This window comes from Clupea harengus, chromosome 1, assembly GCF_900700415.2.
Source record: "Clupea harengus chromosome 1, Ch_v2.0.2, whole genome shotgun sequence".
In the NCBI taxonomy this organism is placed as follows: Eukaryota; Metazoa; Chordata; class Actinopteri; order Clupeiformes; family Clupeidae; genus Clupea; species Clupea harengus.
Window position 1 is genome coordinate 23828217 of NC_045152.1, and position 18691 is coordinate 23846907.

The window sequence follows — 18691 nt, forward strand, 5'->3', positions numbered from 1 at the left end:
CAATGTCAGCAGTGGTCTATTTTATATGTTATGATTGTGCATGCTCCTGTGTGAGCTCATGTGCCAATTAAGGATAAATTAGTCAATTGGTTTAAATGCCTGTGAATGTCCTGTTTGAAAGGTTACGCCTAGGTTTAAATCCTTTTAATTTTCGCACCAGCCAACCATTTATACATAATTTACAGATTAAATAGCCAATTAGCCTGTGTTTATAGTCTTACTAAAGTAATGTTTGCTACATTTAAAACATGGCAATGAAATTGATTGCGATGGCACTTTTGTGTAGCACGTTTGGTCGTTATCTGTCGTCCCACATTCAGAATCAAGGATATTCTGAATCTTTGCAAATTACACCAAATGTTACCTGCCGCGGGCGTCATATGCGCGCGGTTTTCGGACCGAAGGTCAGAGACAACCTGCGCATCAAAGGTTTGGTATGCTAACTAACATAGGGATGATGTTTACATTTAAAATGATGGATAGTTTAAGGCTTCTTTTAGAATTCAAGAGATCTGGGTTAATCAACGATGGAAGTATTACAATAGCATCTGCTTCCAGATAGGTATGGCGTCAGTAGGGCTATTATTCCCAGATAAGAAAGCATAGGTTATCTTGGTCCACCGGTGAATTTTGCTCGGGCACCCCACTGCTGGTCTGGTCCGCTCTCACACCACCGTCATCTTTAGTGTAGCTGGGAGTGCATATTAAAAAAAGGACATGTATTATGAATTCTTGGAATTTCTAAATCATATTTGGTATGGTGTATTATCAGCCGCTACACATAAGTTCTTAAGTCGAAAAATGGCATGGTCAATTTAATATTGATACGCACTGGTAACATTTTATAAAAGGGTTAAGGGTGGCTGAAAATGACTTTAGTAGGCTATAAATGTAAAAAAAAAAAAAAAAAAAATGTAATGTAATGCTGTCATAGTGTATGCTTTTTAGTGTAAAATGGTGGGTGTAACTCATATCAAATACGACAGTTGTTATGCACAGATGGAGGTCAGAGTTCGGTTTCCGTTAGTAACTTGTACCCAGACATTGCATCATTGTGGTTATATGAACCGGTAATTGCCACCTTTCTGGGTTTCAGGGAGATTCAGTGGTGGTAGCTTTGGGTGTGCAGCTTGTCTCTGGTGTTCAGAAGTATTGTCCTCATCACTTGCCCCCTTAAAAAAAGACAGAAGCAGAGATATAGCCTACCCTGAATAGTACGTGCAAGTGTGTAGGCTCTGTGCTGTTTTGTCTGGATCAAGGATGGATGTTGTCCTTTAAGTAGGCTATATACTGAATATGCACCATCAGTAATTTCCTGAGAATATTCACCCATTAATCTATTTGTATGTATCTGTTATTTCATTTGGCATGTTGCATTTTGTTCCTCAAGCATTTCCTGAAAAATGCAACATTGAAAAAGCTCTGAGAGTGGCTTGTGGACCAGAGAGGGTTTCTAGCCATGCCTGTCAAAAACATGGATGCTGCTACAACAGTCAAGATTCCTTGTGCTACTACCAAATAAATGGTATCAGATACTCTTTGAAGTTGAGTTGTAAAAGTATTGGTAGGCCTAAATGTTATCTCATCTTATTACAAAGATCTAGAGGAATTTTGTAAATTAGCCATTGGTCATTGTGTAGGCCTACAAATGTAACTATTTTCTTTTTAGCATGCTCGCTAGATGGCCATTTTGTGTTCTCACTGAGGGCAACAGATGCTTACCCACCTCTAAACCCTGGGATGCTGGTGATCAAAAGTCAGCCTCCGTGCTTTCCTGTTTTCTTCCGTCCTGATGTGGCACTCTTCAAGTTTGGTGTGACTAAGTGTGGCTCTCATATGTCTGTGAGTTGTTCTTCAACACTCACTCATGTGATGGGGCTTGTAAACCTTCACTGAAATGTACTGCTGTAACTTACAAACACAACACTAGTGTTTGAGATCCACCACATTGTGGATTTATGCAATCCAATGTGATAAAATGTGCCTTTCCTTAGGTAAATGGAGCACTGGTGAATTATGAAGCAGAGGCGATCGAGCTGGTGAACTCTGAAGCTGTGTTCAGGCAGACACCTATTAGCTGGTACTCCTGTGAAGATTTGTCTCACAAATGTAAAGATTTGTTTCCGTTTTTCCAGTGAGAATTTGAATGTATGAGTGACTTGGTGTTTCTTTCATCTTCAGCATTCGCATCCAGTGTCAGTATGCAAGGTCTGCACTTCTGAACACAGTTATGCAGTCTGTAATCCCCACCAATCCCCCACCAGCATCTGCACAGGGGATAGTGGGAGTGCAGATGAGAATCGCCACTGGTAAATAGGATAAACACTAACCAAACTGACTAACCAAATTAAATAAACATGCTGTTGTCTTGAATGAAGTGAAACACAAATATATGGTACTTGACAGGTAATACTTGGCAATCGGTGTCATCACATGAATCCTCATAAGGCAAAATATATATTTATTTTTTTAACAGATGGGTCATTCTCCTCCTTCCACCCACGTGACCACCTGCCCCTAAGCCTACCACTTGACAAGCCTGTTTATGTTCAGGTGTCCACCTCCCCACACTCACCCGATCCCACCCTCTCTCTGAGGGTGCATGACTGCTTCGCCTATCCAGCCTCAAGACACTCCCTGTGGACACTGCTTCATGATGGGTGAGTGAGCCTCAGGAAAAATAAGACTACCAATTTAGATCAGACAACCAAGGTAGATGTGATCCAAATTATAAAAGTGAATGTAAGAAGACAGTTGTTGAGTTAATTGCCCTTGGCTGCATTTCCCAAAAGCGTTGAACAACTAATGTAGTTAAATGGAGATTATTGTTTAGAACACACTCGCTCCATGGTTACAACAGTGGTTGCTCAATGACTCTCTTGCATTCTCCAGGTGCCCCAATCATCTTGACAATATGCAGACATCCATTCCAGTGGGGGAAGTGTTGGGGTCAACAGGACCTTCCCAGGTCAGACGGTTTGATGTGAAGACATTTGCTTTTATCAATCCGCAGACTGGGAAACCTAGCATGGAAGAGGTAATGCTAGGTCTTTTTGTATATCTTGAAAAAGACAGCATAATATAGTGGTATTCCTTTGAGTAGACATTAACAGCCATAGCTCCTTGGGCCAAGAGACCTTAAACACATAGGTATTGATCATTATAACATGGAAAGGCTTATCCCTGTAAATCAACAGGTCCACTTTGAAACTTCTCCACAGTTTGACATGTCCTCCCTACATGTGTTCCACAGCTGTACTTCTATTGTTGGGTGGAGATCTGCTCCCATGGGCCCGAGTGTGACCAGCAGTGCTCCACCCTGAGTGCGTGCCAGAGCCTGTGTCAAAGCAGCATTACTTTGCTTTTCCATTACTACTATTGCAATTTTTCCTATCCAAGTCAATATGTTCTTAAGACTATGGACTAAGTATTTTCATGTGTTGATGCAACATGGGGGAAATAGCACTCTTCTAATAACAATGTTCCCCAAGTCAGATTCATGGTGCTTTTCTTTCTTCTGTTTAACGTAGCCTTAGACACCACCTCTTCGGAATCTACAGCGCGGGGCAGGAGAACTGTGGACGACCGTATCACTCAACTGGTATCTTTAGGCCCCATCCAACTGGCTAAAAACAGTTCAGGACTACAGGAGGACAAGGATCAGCAAATGGGTTCAGGTTGGAACAAACTGATCTGAGTGTACTAGTGTAGTATGAGCTCCTATGACACTCAAGCCATATCTTTGCCTTTTCACAGGAGGACGGATGCCAGCTCTGTACTGCCTTTCCGTTGTGTGTGCCTTGGTCTTACTATTTCTTCCATTCTTGGCTTGGACAAGAGGCTGTAGTAGATGGAGGAATAAAACAGAGCCAGACAGCCCAAAGGTTGAGATGGTAAACATCTGTGAGCAAGCATCTGTGGCTCTATAACAGCAACTCAATTAGCACAATCCAATAAAGCGTTCACAAGATAAATGTAACGGTCATGTGTATTGAAAGTACTAAGCCATTTTAATGATGTATGATTGTATACACAGATATACAGAGCACATTCCAACTAAGAATATTGTATTACCACTGTTAATTTTTTTTTTTGTATAACCAAGATATGCTATACAATAAAGAATTTACAAGCAGTGTCCAAGGCAATAGGCATCACTGTTTGAATAAATCTTAAAATACCCAATATTGCAAAAAAAAAAAAATGGTTTGCCTGACAACTTAACATAAACTGAATATATAATGAAATCCGAGTCTGTAGGATGAATGTAAAAGTCAGTATGGTTTGAATTTCCTTTGTGCTCTGAGCAAAGCAATTTTTTGCTTGTCCTCTTCAAACTTCTTTCGAAGCTCTGCAATATCTGCAATGTAAGAGCATAGCTGGTCAATTACTTGGAAGAAACAGAAGTGAGAATCTTTTGAAATTTCACATTATTCTTTTCTAATGCCATTCTCAATCTTTAAATGGGGCATTTGATCATTAAGATGCTAATAGCCAACTGCTTTTTATGTTGTGTTACACAATCACTCCAGGTCTCCTCCAGTTTAGCACAGGCAGATGACCTCACTTACGTTCTCTTTGTGACTCTCTGTGCTGCCAACTGTAGAAACGTAACAGTTCCTTCCGTTTTGTCTTCTTTCCCTCCTTCTCCAGGGCCCTCTTGTCAGCTGCCTCGCTGTGAGGTCGGACCTTGGTGCCCTTGGCACCTTTAGTTACTTTAACCCAGCCTTCCTCATCCTCCTCCTGTTGTTCTGCCTCCTTCTTCTTTCTCTCAGCATCCTAGAGTTAAGATCGTAAGGATAAAAATTCCCAGCACAGTAGACCAATATCTCATTTTCTGCATTTGGTTTGTGATGTGTGTACTATGAGCTCATAATGTTAAATCTGCTTTGTGACAAGAATTCAGAGGCCAGCTTTGTGACAAGAATTCAGAGGCCAGCTTTGTGCTGCCTTACAGTTGTCTGTGTCTTGGCCCTGCCTTTGGAAGTTTCTCAGGACACATTTTTTGTGATGGTTTTCAGAATGTTACATTGGTTACCGCGTCAAGGCATCACATTTGTTTTGTCTACAACGAGCAAGCTAACAGGCTTGCCCTGGAAAGAGCAAAAACAGCACAATTGGCACTGATACAAACTAGATAGTTTGTTATCTTTTGCATTTTGGCAGGTGATGTAGGACAGCTTTGTAGCCAGGCGTAAGGCATCGCCGTCACTGATAGTATAAGAATAATTCAAAGGGCTGCAATTCCTAATACAGCAAGACAGAGTAAGGAGCAGAGATGTAGATTTGATAAAAACATCTATATTACCTCCTCTTTCCTCCGATCATAGTCACTCATAAAGTAATCAACTGCCTGTTGAAGTGTGTCTGGCTGCACAAATGACTGGCTGTATTGGTGTATCCATTCTGAAAAATACAAACAGGTCTCGGTTTAAATGTTATGTTTTTTTTTCAATACTTAATGTAAGTAATTTTAATACTTTATTGCCCACCTTTAAATGTGATGCAAAAAAAGGTAATGTAGCACGATAAACAAAAAGACAGTTTATGTCCGTAACAACAATGCCGAAACAAAACCACGCTTAACCCGCTAAGCCAGAAATGTCACTTACTGTGTAGACCTGTTCTTACTGGATGATCCTCAGTGGAAACAATTAAGGGCACATTTTGAGGGTGGGTTTTGGCAGCTGTTACACCTGATGGCTTTGTGTAAACGATGTACCCCACTGAAAATCCCTGTGGAGCACAAAGTCTTTAAAAAGGGAGACTAATAATGCCAAAGGGCATGCATCACAATTGATGGCCGACATGTGCACTATACCTGTTTTTGTTTAGTGGTGAAATATTTTGAAAGTTTTTGCTCAGTGGGCTCAGGGTGGCCCGGTTTATCTTTCAGCTCCACGGATTGAATAGCCCCAAACTGAGAGAATAGCCGGGTTATGACATCCTAAACACATTTAAAAATGAGATTTCAACGAAACTCCAAGTAACATTTACATTCCAATAGCAACAACATACAAGCTGACACTTAAGCAGCAACCAACCTCTGTGCAGTAAGGTGGAATGTTGAGAACAAACAGTGTTCTGTCCAAGGGTCTGCTCGACGTTTTTTCTAATCGAACCTTGTGTTCCTTCACAAACAGCTGGTGTGCCGCTGGACTATTCTTAGTAAACTTTATATCCAGTACTAGGAGACAAAACATTAACACAAGTGAAATTAAAACATCGAGGATGTGTTTCAGTGTGAAAAATGTCCCATGCCCGATCGCCACACTTCTCAATGCACTTCGGTGCGATCACACTGAATACATTTAAAACCCCTAACAGACGGAGATGTAGATAAATTAAACTTAATGAACTCGGCAGTTTAGACATCGATCTCTAGTTTTTCTGGGCTATAGTAACGTTATCTCTTATTGCCTGACTGACGCGTTGATATTAAGCAACAAACCAACACCAAAGCACATTTCGATTTATTACAACACATGACAGTTTTTCTTTTATTTTCAGTTGCAACATTGCAAAAAAGATTGATATTTACCAGTAAATCCTCCTGGAATAACACAGGGCTGGCTCGCATGCTTTTTGTTGGGCACCGCCATCTTTAAGATATTTTCGGCGGAAGCAGGAAATGACGTATGTTTTGTAGTCTTAGTATAGAATTACCAAAAAAAAAAAAAACGTAGAACCCATCTGACAGCACAAATTCAGAACCTACCTCAACCTTGGATGACCCAAGCACGAGTCAAGAAGAAGAGATACAAGAACAGTTGGCTAGTACAGAAACAACACATGGTCAGAACTGTGAACAAGAAGAATCTACACTAAGAAGGTCTTCCAGACACAGAGAACAACCAAGAATGCTGACTTACACAGAACTTGGGAATCCCTTAGTGACAATAGTTAAGTCCCTCTTCCAAGGTCTTAGTACAGCTACTGTAGAATCACTCCCAGACTTGATTAATTCCGAACATGCCTACCCCGTAACAATGCAGCCTTGTAGAACGCAAAGGGACTTGCATATATTCAGAGGGGGAGGATGTAACCAAGGTTAACAAAGTTACCTTTAAGATTCTGTAAATATGTGTAAATAGTAATTAATAAATAGTCTAATAATAAATGTGGGATATTTTTATGTTAAGATGAACATGGATTAGCTTATCAGTATGAGAGTCTCACTTTAGGAAGAGTAGACTTAACAGGAAGCAGACATAGACCATTACACAGGCGCCAATTAACAATTAGCAATTAACAATTAACAATTAACTGAGGGCCTCAGGATATCCGCACCAGATGGGGAAGGGGTCAGACGTTCTCAGAGGAGCCTTAGGCACACACAGGGGTCACAGAGGATGTCAGGGGGTCTCAGGAGATCCAGACACCCACAGACACACACATTGACACATAAGCACACACACACACAAGGGTACTCAGGGGAGTTACAGAAGAGGGAGTAGTTAATTCTGATTGGTTTTGGCAAACAGCCAGATAGGACACATCCCACAGGTTACAGGCCTTAAAATGGCATGCAAAACGTTCATACAATGAGATCGAGCTAATCCATGGACCATCTCCTTATTGTAGCTTATTGATTACAATAATAAACCTCCAGATTTCTACATCCAGTCTCCGGTCTTCTGATTGAAAGAAAAGGTGTAGTGAGATCCCATTCTCGCCACAACATAAACATTAGACTGCGCACCTGAAAAGCATCTAGAATCTTCTGATGGCCCAGATCTTAGATCGTATGTAAACAAGTGTTACACTTGCTCTTGTTATAGCCCATATCATATTCATATTTAGTTAAATGCCGTAGTTTATTTTACGGTCTACGAATGTGAGGCGAGCTCATGCCCTCAATATTGGCTCGTTTCAGTTGCGTGACAATAGAGCCTAGTGTATGAAATGGTAATAAAAACAATGTGCCACATATTAATGCTTATTGGTAGTCAAACCTAAAACGAAAACTATCCATTAAAGATCACACAGATTATGATTTTTGTATATATAAAGGAACATATTTACTGAAGTAAATGCACTTGTACAGAGTTCTGGCCTTTCGGCCTTCGTGCAAAAGACCAAAAAAAAAGAACATGTATATATGTAGAAAGTCATTTACAGCTAGAAAGACAAAAGAGTTTCAGTTGGACTGTTTCCATCGGTTTAATAATCTAAGGACAAAGTGGCTTAACTGCCACAACAAGCATTTCACTGTACATAAGGACAGTGGCGAACAAAACATGTTTGAAGAGTGTGAGCTTGTGTACAAGTCATTTAATTTCAGTAAGGATTAAGTATTCCTTTGCATGTTCTAAATGTCATCACTTTTGGTACTTGTCAGGATATTGTTTTAAGGGATTATATAAAAAAAAAGGGGGAAAAGTAAAAAAAAAAAAAAAAAAACTAAAAGCAACAAGCATCTCATCTTTCACAGAGGTTGCGTTCAATGTGAACTATTTGAACATAGGCATGTTAAAATGAACCTTTGGACAGACACCATTCTTTTTTCTTTATCATTCAAATCTGTAATTCAAACTGAAAATAAACAAAATAGTTTACAAACAAATTATGTCAGCCTTTCTCCAGTTGAAATACACAAGTAACAAATCAACACTACTGCTGTGGACAACCACTGGACCAAATCATTTAGTTTTCTAAAACACTCAGAAACATTTTTGTATGCAAATTCTGTTACTGAAGTACAAATAAATATGTACGACATGGTGTACCTGTGTGCGTGTGTTTGAATGTGTCAAATATGCAAACAGGTGCCTGTGAATGTGATCAATCGTTAAATCTTGATGCGAAAGGCCGTGGCCTGGGAGTTTGGGGGTTCTGTGGTTGTGGGGGTCTGGCCGGAGGACTTGAACAGAGCTTTGAGGATGGTCTGGGGGTCCACTTCTGCCGCAGGCTGGGAGGAAGCAGGGCGGCCACCTGGGCGGGTGAGAGAAGCAGGAAGTCCATCTTTCCTCGCTCCACCTCCTGCACCTGGGGTGTCACTCAGCCTCCTGAGAGTGGAGAGGGCGTGATGAAGGAAACATAATAAATTGGTAAGATGCACTACAATACAGTATGCATTTGATAGTTTGTTGTGGTTTGTTGCACCATCCAGTCTTATGTATAGTCTCTGGACTGGTACCACTACTCAACTGCGCACTACTTCAGCTAGTATAGGTTTCAATTTAATGTTTAGCTTTTTACTGTTAAACTGAGTGTGTTTCACAATCATTCTCATTATTACGTAAAGCTATCTGAAAAGTATGCTGACAGTAGCCATTAGTGACTTACAGAAGAATGGGCTGATCGGAGGTGATGACATTTCCCTGCATGTGTAGATTACACTTCATTGGCTGGCCTGTTGAACACAAACATCACAAAACCATCACAAGCAATCCTTACGTATTTTACATCAGCCATCATGTACATGAATGGCTTCTACTATCTTATCCATCCTCCATTAAGGGCATCTCAAAAATCAACACTGTGAGTAAAGTGAGAAGGCAAGATGTTAGATGAACAAAAATCAATGACCCACTACACTTTAGTACAAACAAGTAGTTGGGTAATCCCTAAACATTTCCAAAATAATTCCTTAAAGTAACACTGACCGTGGTTACATGCATTCGAATAACTGGCTTAGTCGGACTGAAATCGAATTATCCGTTTCATGTAAACACCTTTGTTCGACTATGTGCGGTCCGACTACGATCCGATTAACACCCCTGGATAACTCGATCCGATCGATAATTCGACTATAGCGGCATGTAACGGTGAATTGGATTAGGAACTGGACTTGCGTCTTTGCGCATGCTTGAGATCCCGCTGCCCTCCTCCCTCCCTCCCTCCCATGTCCTGACCCGGAAGTCGAAAGAGACGATAAGTTGTCTCAACTGTTCATACTAATGACACTTTTATTTATGAATATCCTGCAGACTGTCTCACAAGCTTATTCTTGTTGATTATGAACATAACAGAAGAAGTCCGAAGATATGAGCACCTTTACAACCCCTCCTTAAAAACGTATGAGGACGTTCAAATGACGATACTTATGTTGACGTTGACTGCGACTGGACAGAACGCGCTAATTCACCGAACAAATACTTTCATATTAATTTCCCACAACTTGTTAGTCATGTCATCCATTCATATCGATGTGAATCAATCAATACTAATACAATTTTAACTGTGATGTGTTTTTGTTTCATTTCACAACGTATTTACGGTATAATCAACGATAGCAGGTGCCCGCTTGTAAACAGTCCACATTTTATTTGTTTAAAACACACAGCAGTACTGTCAAATCAGAAAGCAAATCAGCTGTTAATCGGCTATTACCTGACCAATACCTTTCAAACTCGGTGATAGAATGAAGAACAAATTAGTTGTGGATACTATCAAATATGATGAAGTGTGGTCCGCCAGTGGCCCGTAATGGTCCGCGACGGCCAAAGGTAAATTATTGCGACATTTCTAACATACAACTCAGAACGAAGAGAACACAGCCAGTAGTAGCCTAATCTAATAAAGAGTTGCCTAATCTATTAGCAAGGTCATAGATTGGTGGCTTAAGACAGGAACTATGAAAAGAAAATTAAATGAGAAAGCCTCTTGACACAGACAAGGAGAAAGTGCCACGGCGAGATGGTTCAGCCTCATTGGGCATTATCTCGCCGCGGAGTTGCATTCAAAACAGCGTGTTTTTCTCCTGCTGAGACAGCAAGATGATAACTATATTCTGTGTTGTGTGACGTTGGATAATGACAGCTCTTAATTATGAAAAGTTGACTACTAGGATGGCTGTATTAATGCCAGTGGGCTAGCCTACTGTTGATGGTGAAATACTGCGGTCGGTATGCGCATCGTTGTGTTTTGTGATACATTGGCCTGTCTGAGTGTGTGATGGGAGTATGAGGCTGTGAGCGAACTATAGTTTGTAACATAACCAAGTCACGCATGGAGCAGGGTTCCAGATGCTTTGCCTTGCGCATTGTCATATCTATAACTAACCTACTGGTACGTAAAAAAGGAGAGCCCACCCGCACGTGTGCGCTAACAATTGTCTGGCGGCAGGTCTTGGGTAGGAGGCATGTTGTTCCGGGGATATTTAGTTAAATGGTCCGCAAATTTTTTTTATTGGCTAAGTTGTCCTTGGTCTGAAAAAGTTTGAGAAACACTGCTTTATAGACAATAACGATCATACACTCAAACAGCCACACTCAAACGAGGAGATATTGTATCAATTAGCCTATTAAGTATTGTAACAAATCACGGAATGTGGAATGTGGAATATTTGTTATGGCTTTTTATTAAACACTAAACACCACACACTGTCAAAATGGCACGGGCTTTGTGCCCTGGTGCAAGTTACCACGAACAGACTGTGCTACCGTCACACACCTGTATAACCTCTGTCCCAACACAGAACAACGACATGTACTTAGTACGGTAAGGAACATTGTTAGGGAACATCGTTGAGCGCTAGTGCATCACATAGAGCAGTGGTTCCCAAACTTTTTACAGTCCCGTACCCCTTCAGACATTTAATATCCAGCTACGTACCCCCCCCCCCCATTTTGTTCACCCTGAGGTAGATTAATGGCTTAAAATTAGTGAATAATATGTGCCACAAGTGACCCAAATCTTCTAAGGTTGTTGTTTGCCAGCCGTCAACAGAACAGAAGACTAAAAAAAAACATTATTTGCAGGCGATTAGGAAGATGAGCGAATTCATTCATCACGACAGGCTACGGAGGTCTGTGTGTCAACCGTCAAATAGGGGGGCGTGGCCGGAGCGGAGTTTAGCACAGATGTGACATTTTCTCAGTGTTTTTTTTCTTCTAATTAATGCTTGTTCATCGTTGCGATCGTTGTTGTGTTAATAAGAAAGAAATACAGCCTTGCAGGACAAAATACAGGGGAATTTGGGCGATTTTGATGCACAAAAGGATGTTTCCGTCTGAAAGTTGCAATTCTGTTTCAAAGGGTACATTCTGCGAATTCCGTCCGTTTTCAGTTATCGCGGAAATTTCCTCCCCGCGTACCCCCTGAACCACTTTGCGTACCCCTGGGGGTACGCGTACCCCAGTTTGGGAACAGAGGACATAGAGTATAACAGTATGCGCCCGCCGCACGGCATTATGGGGCGACTATGCCGGCACGTTACAGTATTGTATTGTATTAATTGCACAGAGTTCAACAGCAACATAACTTTGCTCCGGTCGCTAAATCTGATATATCCGTGTGCATCACGTTCTCGCTCTCTCTCTCTCTGCCACACCCACCGTGTAACCTACGTGTTTATACATTATAGGAGCAAGACCATTATATTAACATTAGATGGGGGACCGGGATGAAAATGTGACCTGGAATCATAGTGCGAAAATAGACCTGTCAGAGAAGGAACACCTGGCGATTCTCTCGCCTTTTATCTTTCACCTTTGAATAATGTAACTTATGAACACGTCGGCCGGCAGAAACAAACAAACGCGATGGACAACCCAAGAGGCAACACTCATTTCTGGACCGATGAACAGACGCGATTCATGCTAAATCAACTGTTGTTGCTGTTGGTAGCATAGACATATATATGTCTATGGTTGGTAGTGGTGAAGAGGTCAAGCGGAAACGGCTGTATCACCACTAGTTGTAATGAAAACAGCGCCACCTATCGTTTCGCATATGACATGCTTTCGGCCAATGATTCGATTTATTCACTGCCATGTATATTGGGATAATAGCAGTTGCCCCAAAAGATAGCATAGTCCGACTAAAGCAAGATTCGAATTATTCCATCATGTAAACACACTGACTATGGAGTTTCTGGAGTCGCCAGGTAGGGGGCTACTTTCTGCTGGACTATTCAGTAACTTGTTTGCCGTCTTGCTTTGTCTTGTGTTGCACTTGCTTGACTGTGTAAGGAAAGTTGTTGGCAAGCTAGCCAACATTGCTATCACAATAACATTACAAAGAAGCCGACGCAAGAGCACTTATTATTAGCATCAATGTCCAAGCATGTTATGACAAGCTTGCTAACATCACTAAGGAGATGTCTTGCTAGCGGCTAAACTTAGTGAAACCTGTTGAAATTTGCTTACTTTGTTTATGACAAACTAGCGAGTCAACAACTTTCCTAACACAGTCAAACATCAAGCAAGTGCAACACAAGACAAAGCAAGACAGCAAATAAGTTACTGAATAGTCCAGCAGAAAGTAGCCCCCTACCTGGCGGCTCCAGAAACAGTGTTACTTTAAATTCCTGAAAACAATTAACATGTTTTCAGTTCAACCCGTTTCCACAGGAACAACTTTTTGCGGTGGTGTACCTCATACCTAAAGTGAGTGAACACCAAATATATGTATCACTAACTATCACCAACATGAGAAAGTGGAGGTTTGGAGTTAACATGTGTAGCTGGACAACTAACAGTACGAGTTCAGCCACGGCTGTTAACCCTTTCGCTTACAAGTTGTTACTTTTGATACAGTTTTCCTCTATGTATTTCCCACCACAAAACAGCTCAGAATGTAACTCAGGCGTCTCTCTCATTATGTCAACGATCACCAATGGAAGCGCCCAGAGCTGTCCAGTCAAGGAGGGACTCAAATCGCTATTGGAAATTGTATTTTCTGTGTCGGATGGAATGGACACTAAAGTGAGTAGTAAAATATATATAAAAAAGGATATGATTTTTGGTCTATATTGCCCAGCCCTATTTGAAAAATATAATACTGGAAAGAGGTTTACCATCAAGGCAACGGTTGTTGTACTTCCTGTAAGCACTTATTGCGTCATCTTTCTTGACAAACACAACCTCGGCCACTCCCTGCTTGACCAGTCGTGCTCGTTTCAAAGCTCCGCAAACACAGAACAGTTCCTGTGGAGCACATAAGGAGACACACACAGAGAAAAAGTAATGAGTAATTTCATTATGGCGCAACAACACTTTATCAAAGGGGGTTTGAGGCCTCATTTGAGATGTGACAGGAAGAAGACAGAGGAAATACTCACCACAATATCTTCCTCAGTGACCCGGGGATGAAGGTTGTTCACTGTGATCTTGGTGCCTTCCAAAGGACTGAAGGTAGGCTGTAGAGGCATGGACAAAAGAACTAGCAACGTCATTGGTGGTAAACATACAAACACCTTCATAATTTACCAAATCAGCTGATTTTTGACTATTTTCATGAACTCTACCAATTCACTCTAGGCTGTTGTATGTGAATTAAAAACATAAAAAAGATCGCAAACAAGAGTTCAAGAGTACATTTTAAAGACAGTGACTGACATTTGCATGCACGACACGTCCCATAGTGACCACTCTGTGTGTGTGTGTGTGTGTGTGTGTGGCCGGTCAAGTGTTGCTGGAGTCAGACCTACCTGAGGAGGGGGGGCAGGGCGGGCACTGGTGTCTGCTGCTTGTTGCCCATGCCCATGCCCACGCACCTGCCCAGTGGCCACGGGGGGAGCAGCAGTGGATCGTGCAGGAGGAGTAGGTACAGGTGGAGGTGGGGCAGTGTAAGCATCGTTCCTCACCACTTTGGTTATAGGACCCGACATGGAGAAAGAGGATCCAATGCCACCCGGCTAGGGGGAAAAGCAAATGATTTTAATATTTCCTGACCTGTATTCTTGCCAACAATTGAGAAGTTCACACCCAACATTAAAATGCAAAGTTTGTACGATAATCCCTGTCAGTCAAGCCTGGGTGCACTAAACTTGGATTTGTAATTTGTGAAAGAATTTGATGCAAAGCCACTGCTATATATTCATCATAAAATGGTCCTGTGTAGACAATATTGGCATACACAGATCACTATTAAAATCGCTTTACCTAAACCACCGTAAATTCAATATAGTGTCACTGGGGCAAAAAATATAGGTTTTGTGGGAAGGGACAGACGCATACTGAAATTTACCATGGCCAGCGGCCATTTCCTGATCCCACTCCCAGTCTCTCCCCCACCCATTTCCTGTCATTCCTCACCATTATATCTCAATAAAAGGGGAGAAAAACCTAAACTAAAAAAAGAAATCAGAGGCTGTTACAGCATCCTTCCTGGTCACCAGTTCTCTGTGGTACTGCCCCTTCTCTTCGCTCACATAGTGACCCATGAGAACAGAACAAGCCCAAGGCCGGTGTGCCAGTGGTCTCCGTGCTTTTCTGTTCTGCTGCTTCTCCTGGAATGAGCCAAGCCATTTTCTGCCAGGGCAGATGACATTCTGGCCAGTCCTTTATGCAACCCAGTCCTGTGCCAGGATTTCAATGTGCTTAAACTAAGGCCTGAGGAGCGGTGTGCCTTTCAAAGATCACAGCTTTATTATCTGAAGTGGACTTTAAAGAGACGGTATTGTTTACATGTGACACACATGGCTCCCACTGGAGCAGTACAAGTTAAAAAAAAAATGTCTAAACAATGGCTGTATATTTTCTTTGTCTGTTCATGAACAATAAATGTCCACCTGTACCCTGAGGTAAAGGGTCACAAGGCAGAGGAGTTGCTAAACTGGAATATGAACCGCTACTCACCCGTGTCTGTGCCATGTTGTTAGCAGTGGTTATCTTCATCTGTTTGTTAAGGATAACATCGTCGTCATTCAAGAGAGACTGCTGGTGAGAAAAAGAGAGGACGTGATCAGGTTTGTTCATGCATTTAAAATGAGTTCATGCAGTTGGTGCTCCCAGGGCTTCCCCTCACTCACCTGGGCTCCTCTGCTAGGAACGTTAAACCGGACGTCACTCACCATTCCAATTGGCCTTTGCTGTAATCAGAGAATGAACCTCTGAGTAAAAATAACATTCAACCAAGATCCCCAAAATATAGAAACTAGGTGATATGAAGAGAAAAATATTGAATCCATGTTCTACCTCCATTAAATTAGAAAATCATTGATGTTAGCCCATATAGGCCAACAGTTCCAAGTACATGGTATAGTGGCAAACCTGGGTGAAGTTAACTCCTAAAAGAAGAGCCCTCTGACTAATTTTTCTGGGACAATGAAGCCATAGGGCTTTTCTATTAGGAGGTTTACCACTCACTCAGAGTTAACTTTTCTAGGTTTGTCACTATATCACGTACTTGGAATACTCAGGCTGTTCAATATTTGAGAAAACAGTCAACAGAGATCAAATACCGACAGCAATGAGTAGCAAAGAAACCCCTACCTGAATAGTTTTAGTGATCTTCAAAGGTGTTTGTGAGCTCATAGTGGGTGCTGCTCCAGTGATGCTCCTCTTCAGGCTTAGCCGATCACGTGCATCCACTACTTTTTTTATCCCACCACTGGGCTGAGGCAAGAGCCCTGCTCTGACATTGAGTCCTTGGAAGGTGGATGGGAACTGTCTGGCACTGGCATTGGTTGCACCGTTATTATTGTAGATCTGGAAGGTTGCTTGCAGCCCCATTCCCAGGGGCTTGTGGGATAGGAGAGGGTTGCCCACTGGGTTCGGTCCTTGCTGTTTTCGGGAGTTGATCATCTGCCGGGCATCCTGCACACCCCCAGTTGCACCGCCTCGTCCTCTTATCCGGAATCGGGCATCTTTCTGGCCAATCTTCTCCCTGGCATCTTTCACCTGGAACCCTGAAGGCAAGGAATCAGACAATACTATGCTTACAGTTCTCAAAATAATAGTCATGACCTACAACATCTGCAAATTCACACATTCATAAAAAAATATGTTCAAGCCATTTACCTGATCCTGGCCCTGTTTGCCCACTACTACCAAGCCTCTGTCGGACATCTGCGGCCCCAATCTTCTGCCTTGCATCAAATGTTCTTCCCACTGTCCCCATCATTCTACCAAAGGCAGGCCTGCAAGAGAAACATGAACTTTTAAAATAGGCACAAGCCACTTATGTATATGAGAAAGATGCATATATAAATACAGAAGAAAGACCAACTAAAGCATCGTGCAATCACTCTGATATCTAACATTGCCTGTGATCAAACATCACAGCCTTAAAATATAGCCAGGAATGAGAACGTGCCAAAGAGACTTCACAACAGCCACATGGAGAACTAGAAAGGCATTCGGAAAGCGCAGACATCCACCAAAGCCAAATGCCCTCTCACAACGTTAACTAAAATACAAAATAACTCCTGGATGGGCTCCTTGAGGCCTTGATCCTTCTGAGAAACAAACAGGCAAACACACCGAACCGAAAACATAACCTCCATGGCGGAGGTAACTATACAACACACGCGTACAGTCGAAGGTACAATATTAAACGTTAGCCCGTGTATATCATAGCTTCCAGGAACACTTTATATTGTAAAGTCTCTCACATTTGTTCACGCAAGTTGTAGTTGCCTCGCCAGCTAACGTTAGCGCTAGCCATAACAAAGTTCATTGCTAGATAGCCAGAGGATAGGATGCATTAACTTACCGAGTCAAAGCTGTGTTTAACACACAAAATAAGAATGACACGTGACAAACGACGTAGTTTTCAACGCCGCTGTGTTTGAGCCAATTTTGTCGACGAAATCAAATTAATTTGCAAACAGCTGATTACAAAATGACTGAATGAACACGGGCTAACTAGCTAGCTGGCTTGCAAAAAACTAGCCACAAGAGCAATATTCGGCAGCGAATCAAAAAACACTGTATTAAGGGGTAAAGACGGAAGAAGCCGGAAGAAGCCAATCAATGACGAGACGCGGGCGGTCCTTAGAGCAGGACGCTGGACAAATAACGAAGCAGTTTCAATCGATATTTTACATTCAAGTTTAAAATGAGCTCTCTAGAATCTACATATATAATTCAGAGGTAATAACTTAAACATTTGCAGCGTGTGTTACCTCTGAACAGCTCCTTTGGTGTTTAAACCTCGTCGGCGTATTAATTCGTCAAGAGAAAGATCCGCCATCATTCCCTGCAGCCTGCCGCATGTGTTGCGCATGCGTGTGACGAAACAAGACCGTAAATCGAAAACTGAGACGGTGGTCGATGGGGCCAACAAGGAATAAAATGTAATCTGCTTTGTCAAAATGAAACACGCAGTTTGTTTATGGTGTTGTATCGTTGTAAATAACATGACTTAAACATCTGCATCTTAATGCGAAATTGACGTAGACTGCAGAGCAACCGGCGAGTCGTGTCACAGGGTACCCATGAGCCTTTGCGATTAGGCGCTTGTAATTCTGAAATGTTTTTTAATTATCTACTTCAAGTGGATTTATTAGAAATAAGGATGATTCATCACTTCGAATCAAATGTGTTTTCTTAAATTATTAGATGAGTCTGAGCGATGAATTGATTAGCCTATTAATGCGCTATATCTAACAACCATGGAGGAATCGACTTACCGAAAGCTTAAGTCCTCATTTCGACCATCTTCTCGTCATGCCTTAAACTGATGAGTAAGGAAAATAACGACGCGGGGTGACGCCCGTGTCCTCGTCAAACTAAACGAGATTAATTTTTGAGAGGGTATAGGTCTGTTTGCTAAGGTGACTCGCTTACTTCGCGAGATGCCTTGCAAGCCTAGGATCTACCCTATCCCATTCACTGTACAAAAATAAAACCTCCGGAATTAGGTCGGAAAGGAGAATACACTCCGGGATGCTACCAGGACTAACAAGTTTTTGACTTAAAAGTTTCCCAACAAGATTCTAGAAATCCACTATTACTGCACTGTGAATAATTACACATCCGCAGCTCCTTCGAACATGGTTGGTGTTCCGCCTCACCAA

General features: G+C 41.8%; 3 protein-coding genes and 1 non-coding gene across 11 annotated transcripts; 2 read left to right on the plus strand and 2 right to left on the minus strand.

Annotated features, from left to right (window-relative positions):
• The first annotated feature begins 19 nt into the window (after window positions 1-19).
• Window positions 20-4007, plus strand: LOC105898580 (zona pellucida sperm-binding protein 4-like). 6 transcript variants are annotated; one of them, XM_031572275.2, is made up of 10 exons: window positions 20-429; window positions 1391-1564; window positions 1670-1842; window positions 1995-2080; window positions 2182-2309; window positions 2477-2660; window positions 2893-3037; window positions 3254-3323; window positions 3531-3677; window positions 3757-4007. In XM_031572275.2, the coding sequence occupies exons 1-10, from the start codon at window positions 249-251 to the stop codon at window positions 3927-3929; spliced, it is 1461 nt and encodes a 486-aa protein (XP_031428135.1). In that variant the 5' UTR covers window positions 20-248; the 3' UTR covers window positions 3930-4007. The 6 variants fall into 6 exon arrangements, with proteins under 6 accessions (XP_031428135.1, XP_012681067.2, XP_031428148.1 ...); XM_012825613.3 differs by having other exon boundaries at window positions 21-429; window positions 1391-1525; XM_031572302.2 differs by having other exon boundaries at window positions 344-429; window positions 1391-1544.
• On the minus strand, window positions 3992-7037 carry rrp7a (ribosomal RNA processing 7 homolog A). The gene is made up of 7 exons (XM_012825717.3): window positions 6542-7037; window positions 6045-6187; window positions 5822-5947; window positions 5613-5736; window positions 5309-5406; window positions 4572-4779; window positions 3992-4360 (listed from the first exon to the last, which is right to left on the minus strand). Exons 1-7 carry the CDS (start codon window positions 6600-6602, stop codon window positions 4275-4277), a joined length of 846 nt encoding a protein of 281 aa, XP_012681171.1. The 5' UTR covers window positions 6603-7037; the 3' UTR covers window positions 3992-4274.
• Window positions 7038-7996: 959 nt separating this feature from the next.
• On the minus strand, window positions 7997-17948 carry poldip3 (polymerase (DNA-directed), delta interacting protein 3). 3 transcript variants are annotated; one of them, XM_012825798.3, is made up of 10 exons: window positions 17798-17948; window positions 16692-16810; window positions 16164-16579; window positions 15701-15760; window positions 15528-15605; window positions 14378-14584; window positions 14009-14086; window positions 13745-13874; window positions 9289-9355; window positions 7997-9008 (listed from the first exon to the last, which is right to left on the minus strand). In XM_012825798.3, the coding sequence occupies exons 1-10, from the start codon at window positions 17896-17898 to the stop codon at window positions 8792-8794; spliced, it is 1473 nt and encodes a 490-aa protein (XP_012681252.1). In that variant the 5' UTR covers window positions 17899-17948; the 3' UTR covers window positions 7997-8791. The 3 variants fall into 3 exon arrangements, with proteins under 3 accessions (XP_012681252.1, XP_012681249.1, XP_012681254.1); XM_012825795.3 differs by having other exon boundaries at window positions 15528-15608; window positions 17798-17946; XM_012825800.3 differs by lacking the exon at window positions 17798-17948 and adding an exon at window positions 17386-17681 and having other exon boundaries at window positions 15528-15608.
• A 393-nt stretch (window positions 17949-18341) lies between these two features.
• LOC116222721 lies at window positions 18342-18496 on the plus strand. Its single transcript, XR_004164750.1, has one exon. It is a non-coding gene; the product is annotated as a U12 minor spliceosomal RNA (small nuclear RNA).
• The last annotated feature ends 195 nt before the right edge of the window (window positions 18497-18691 follow it).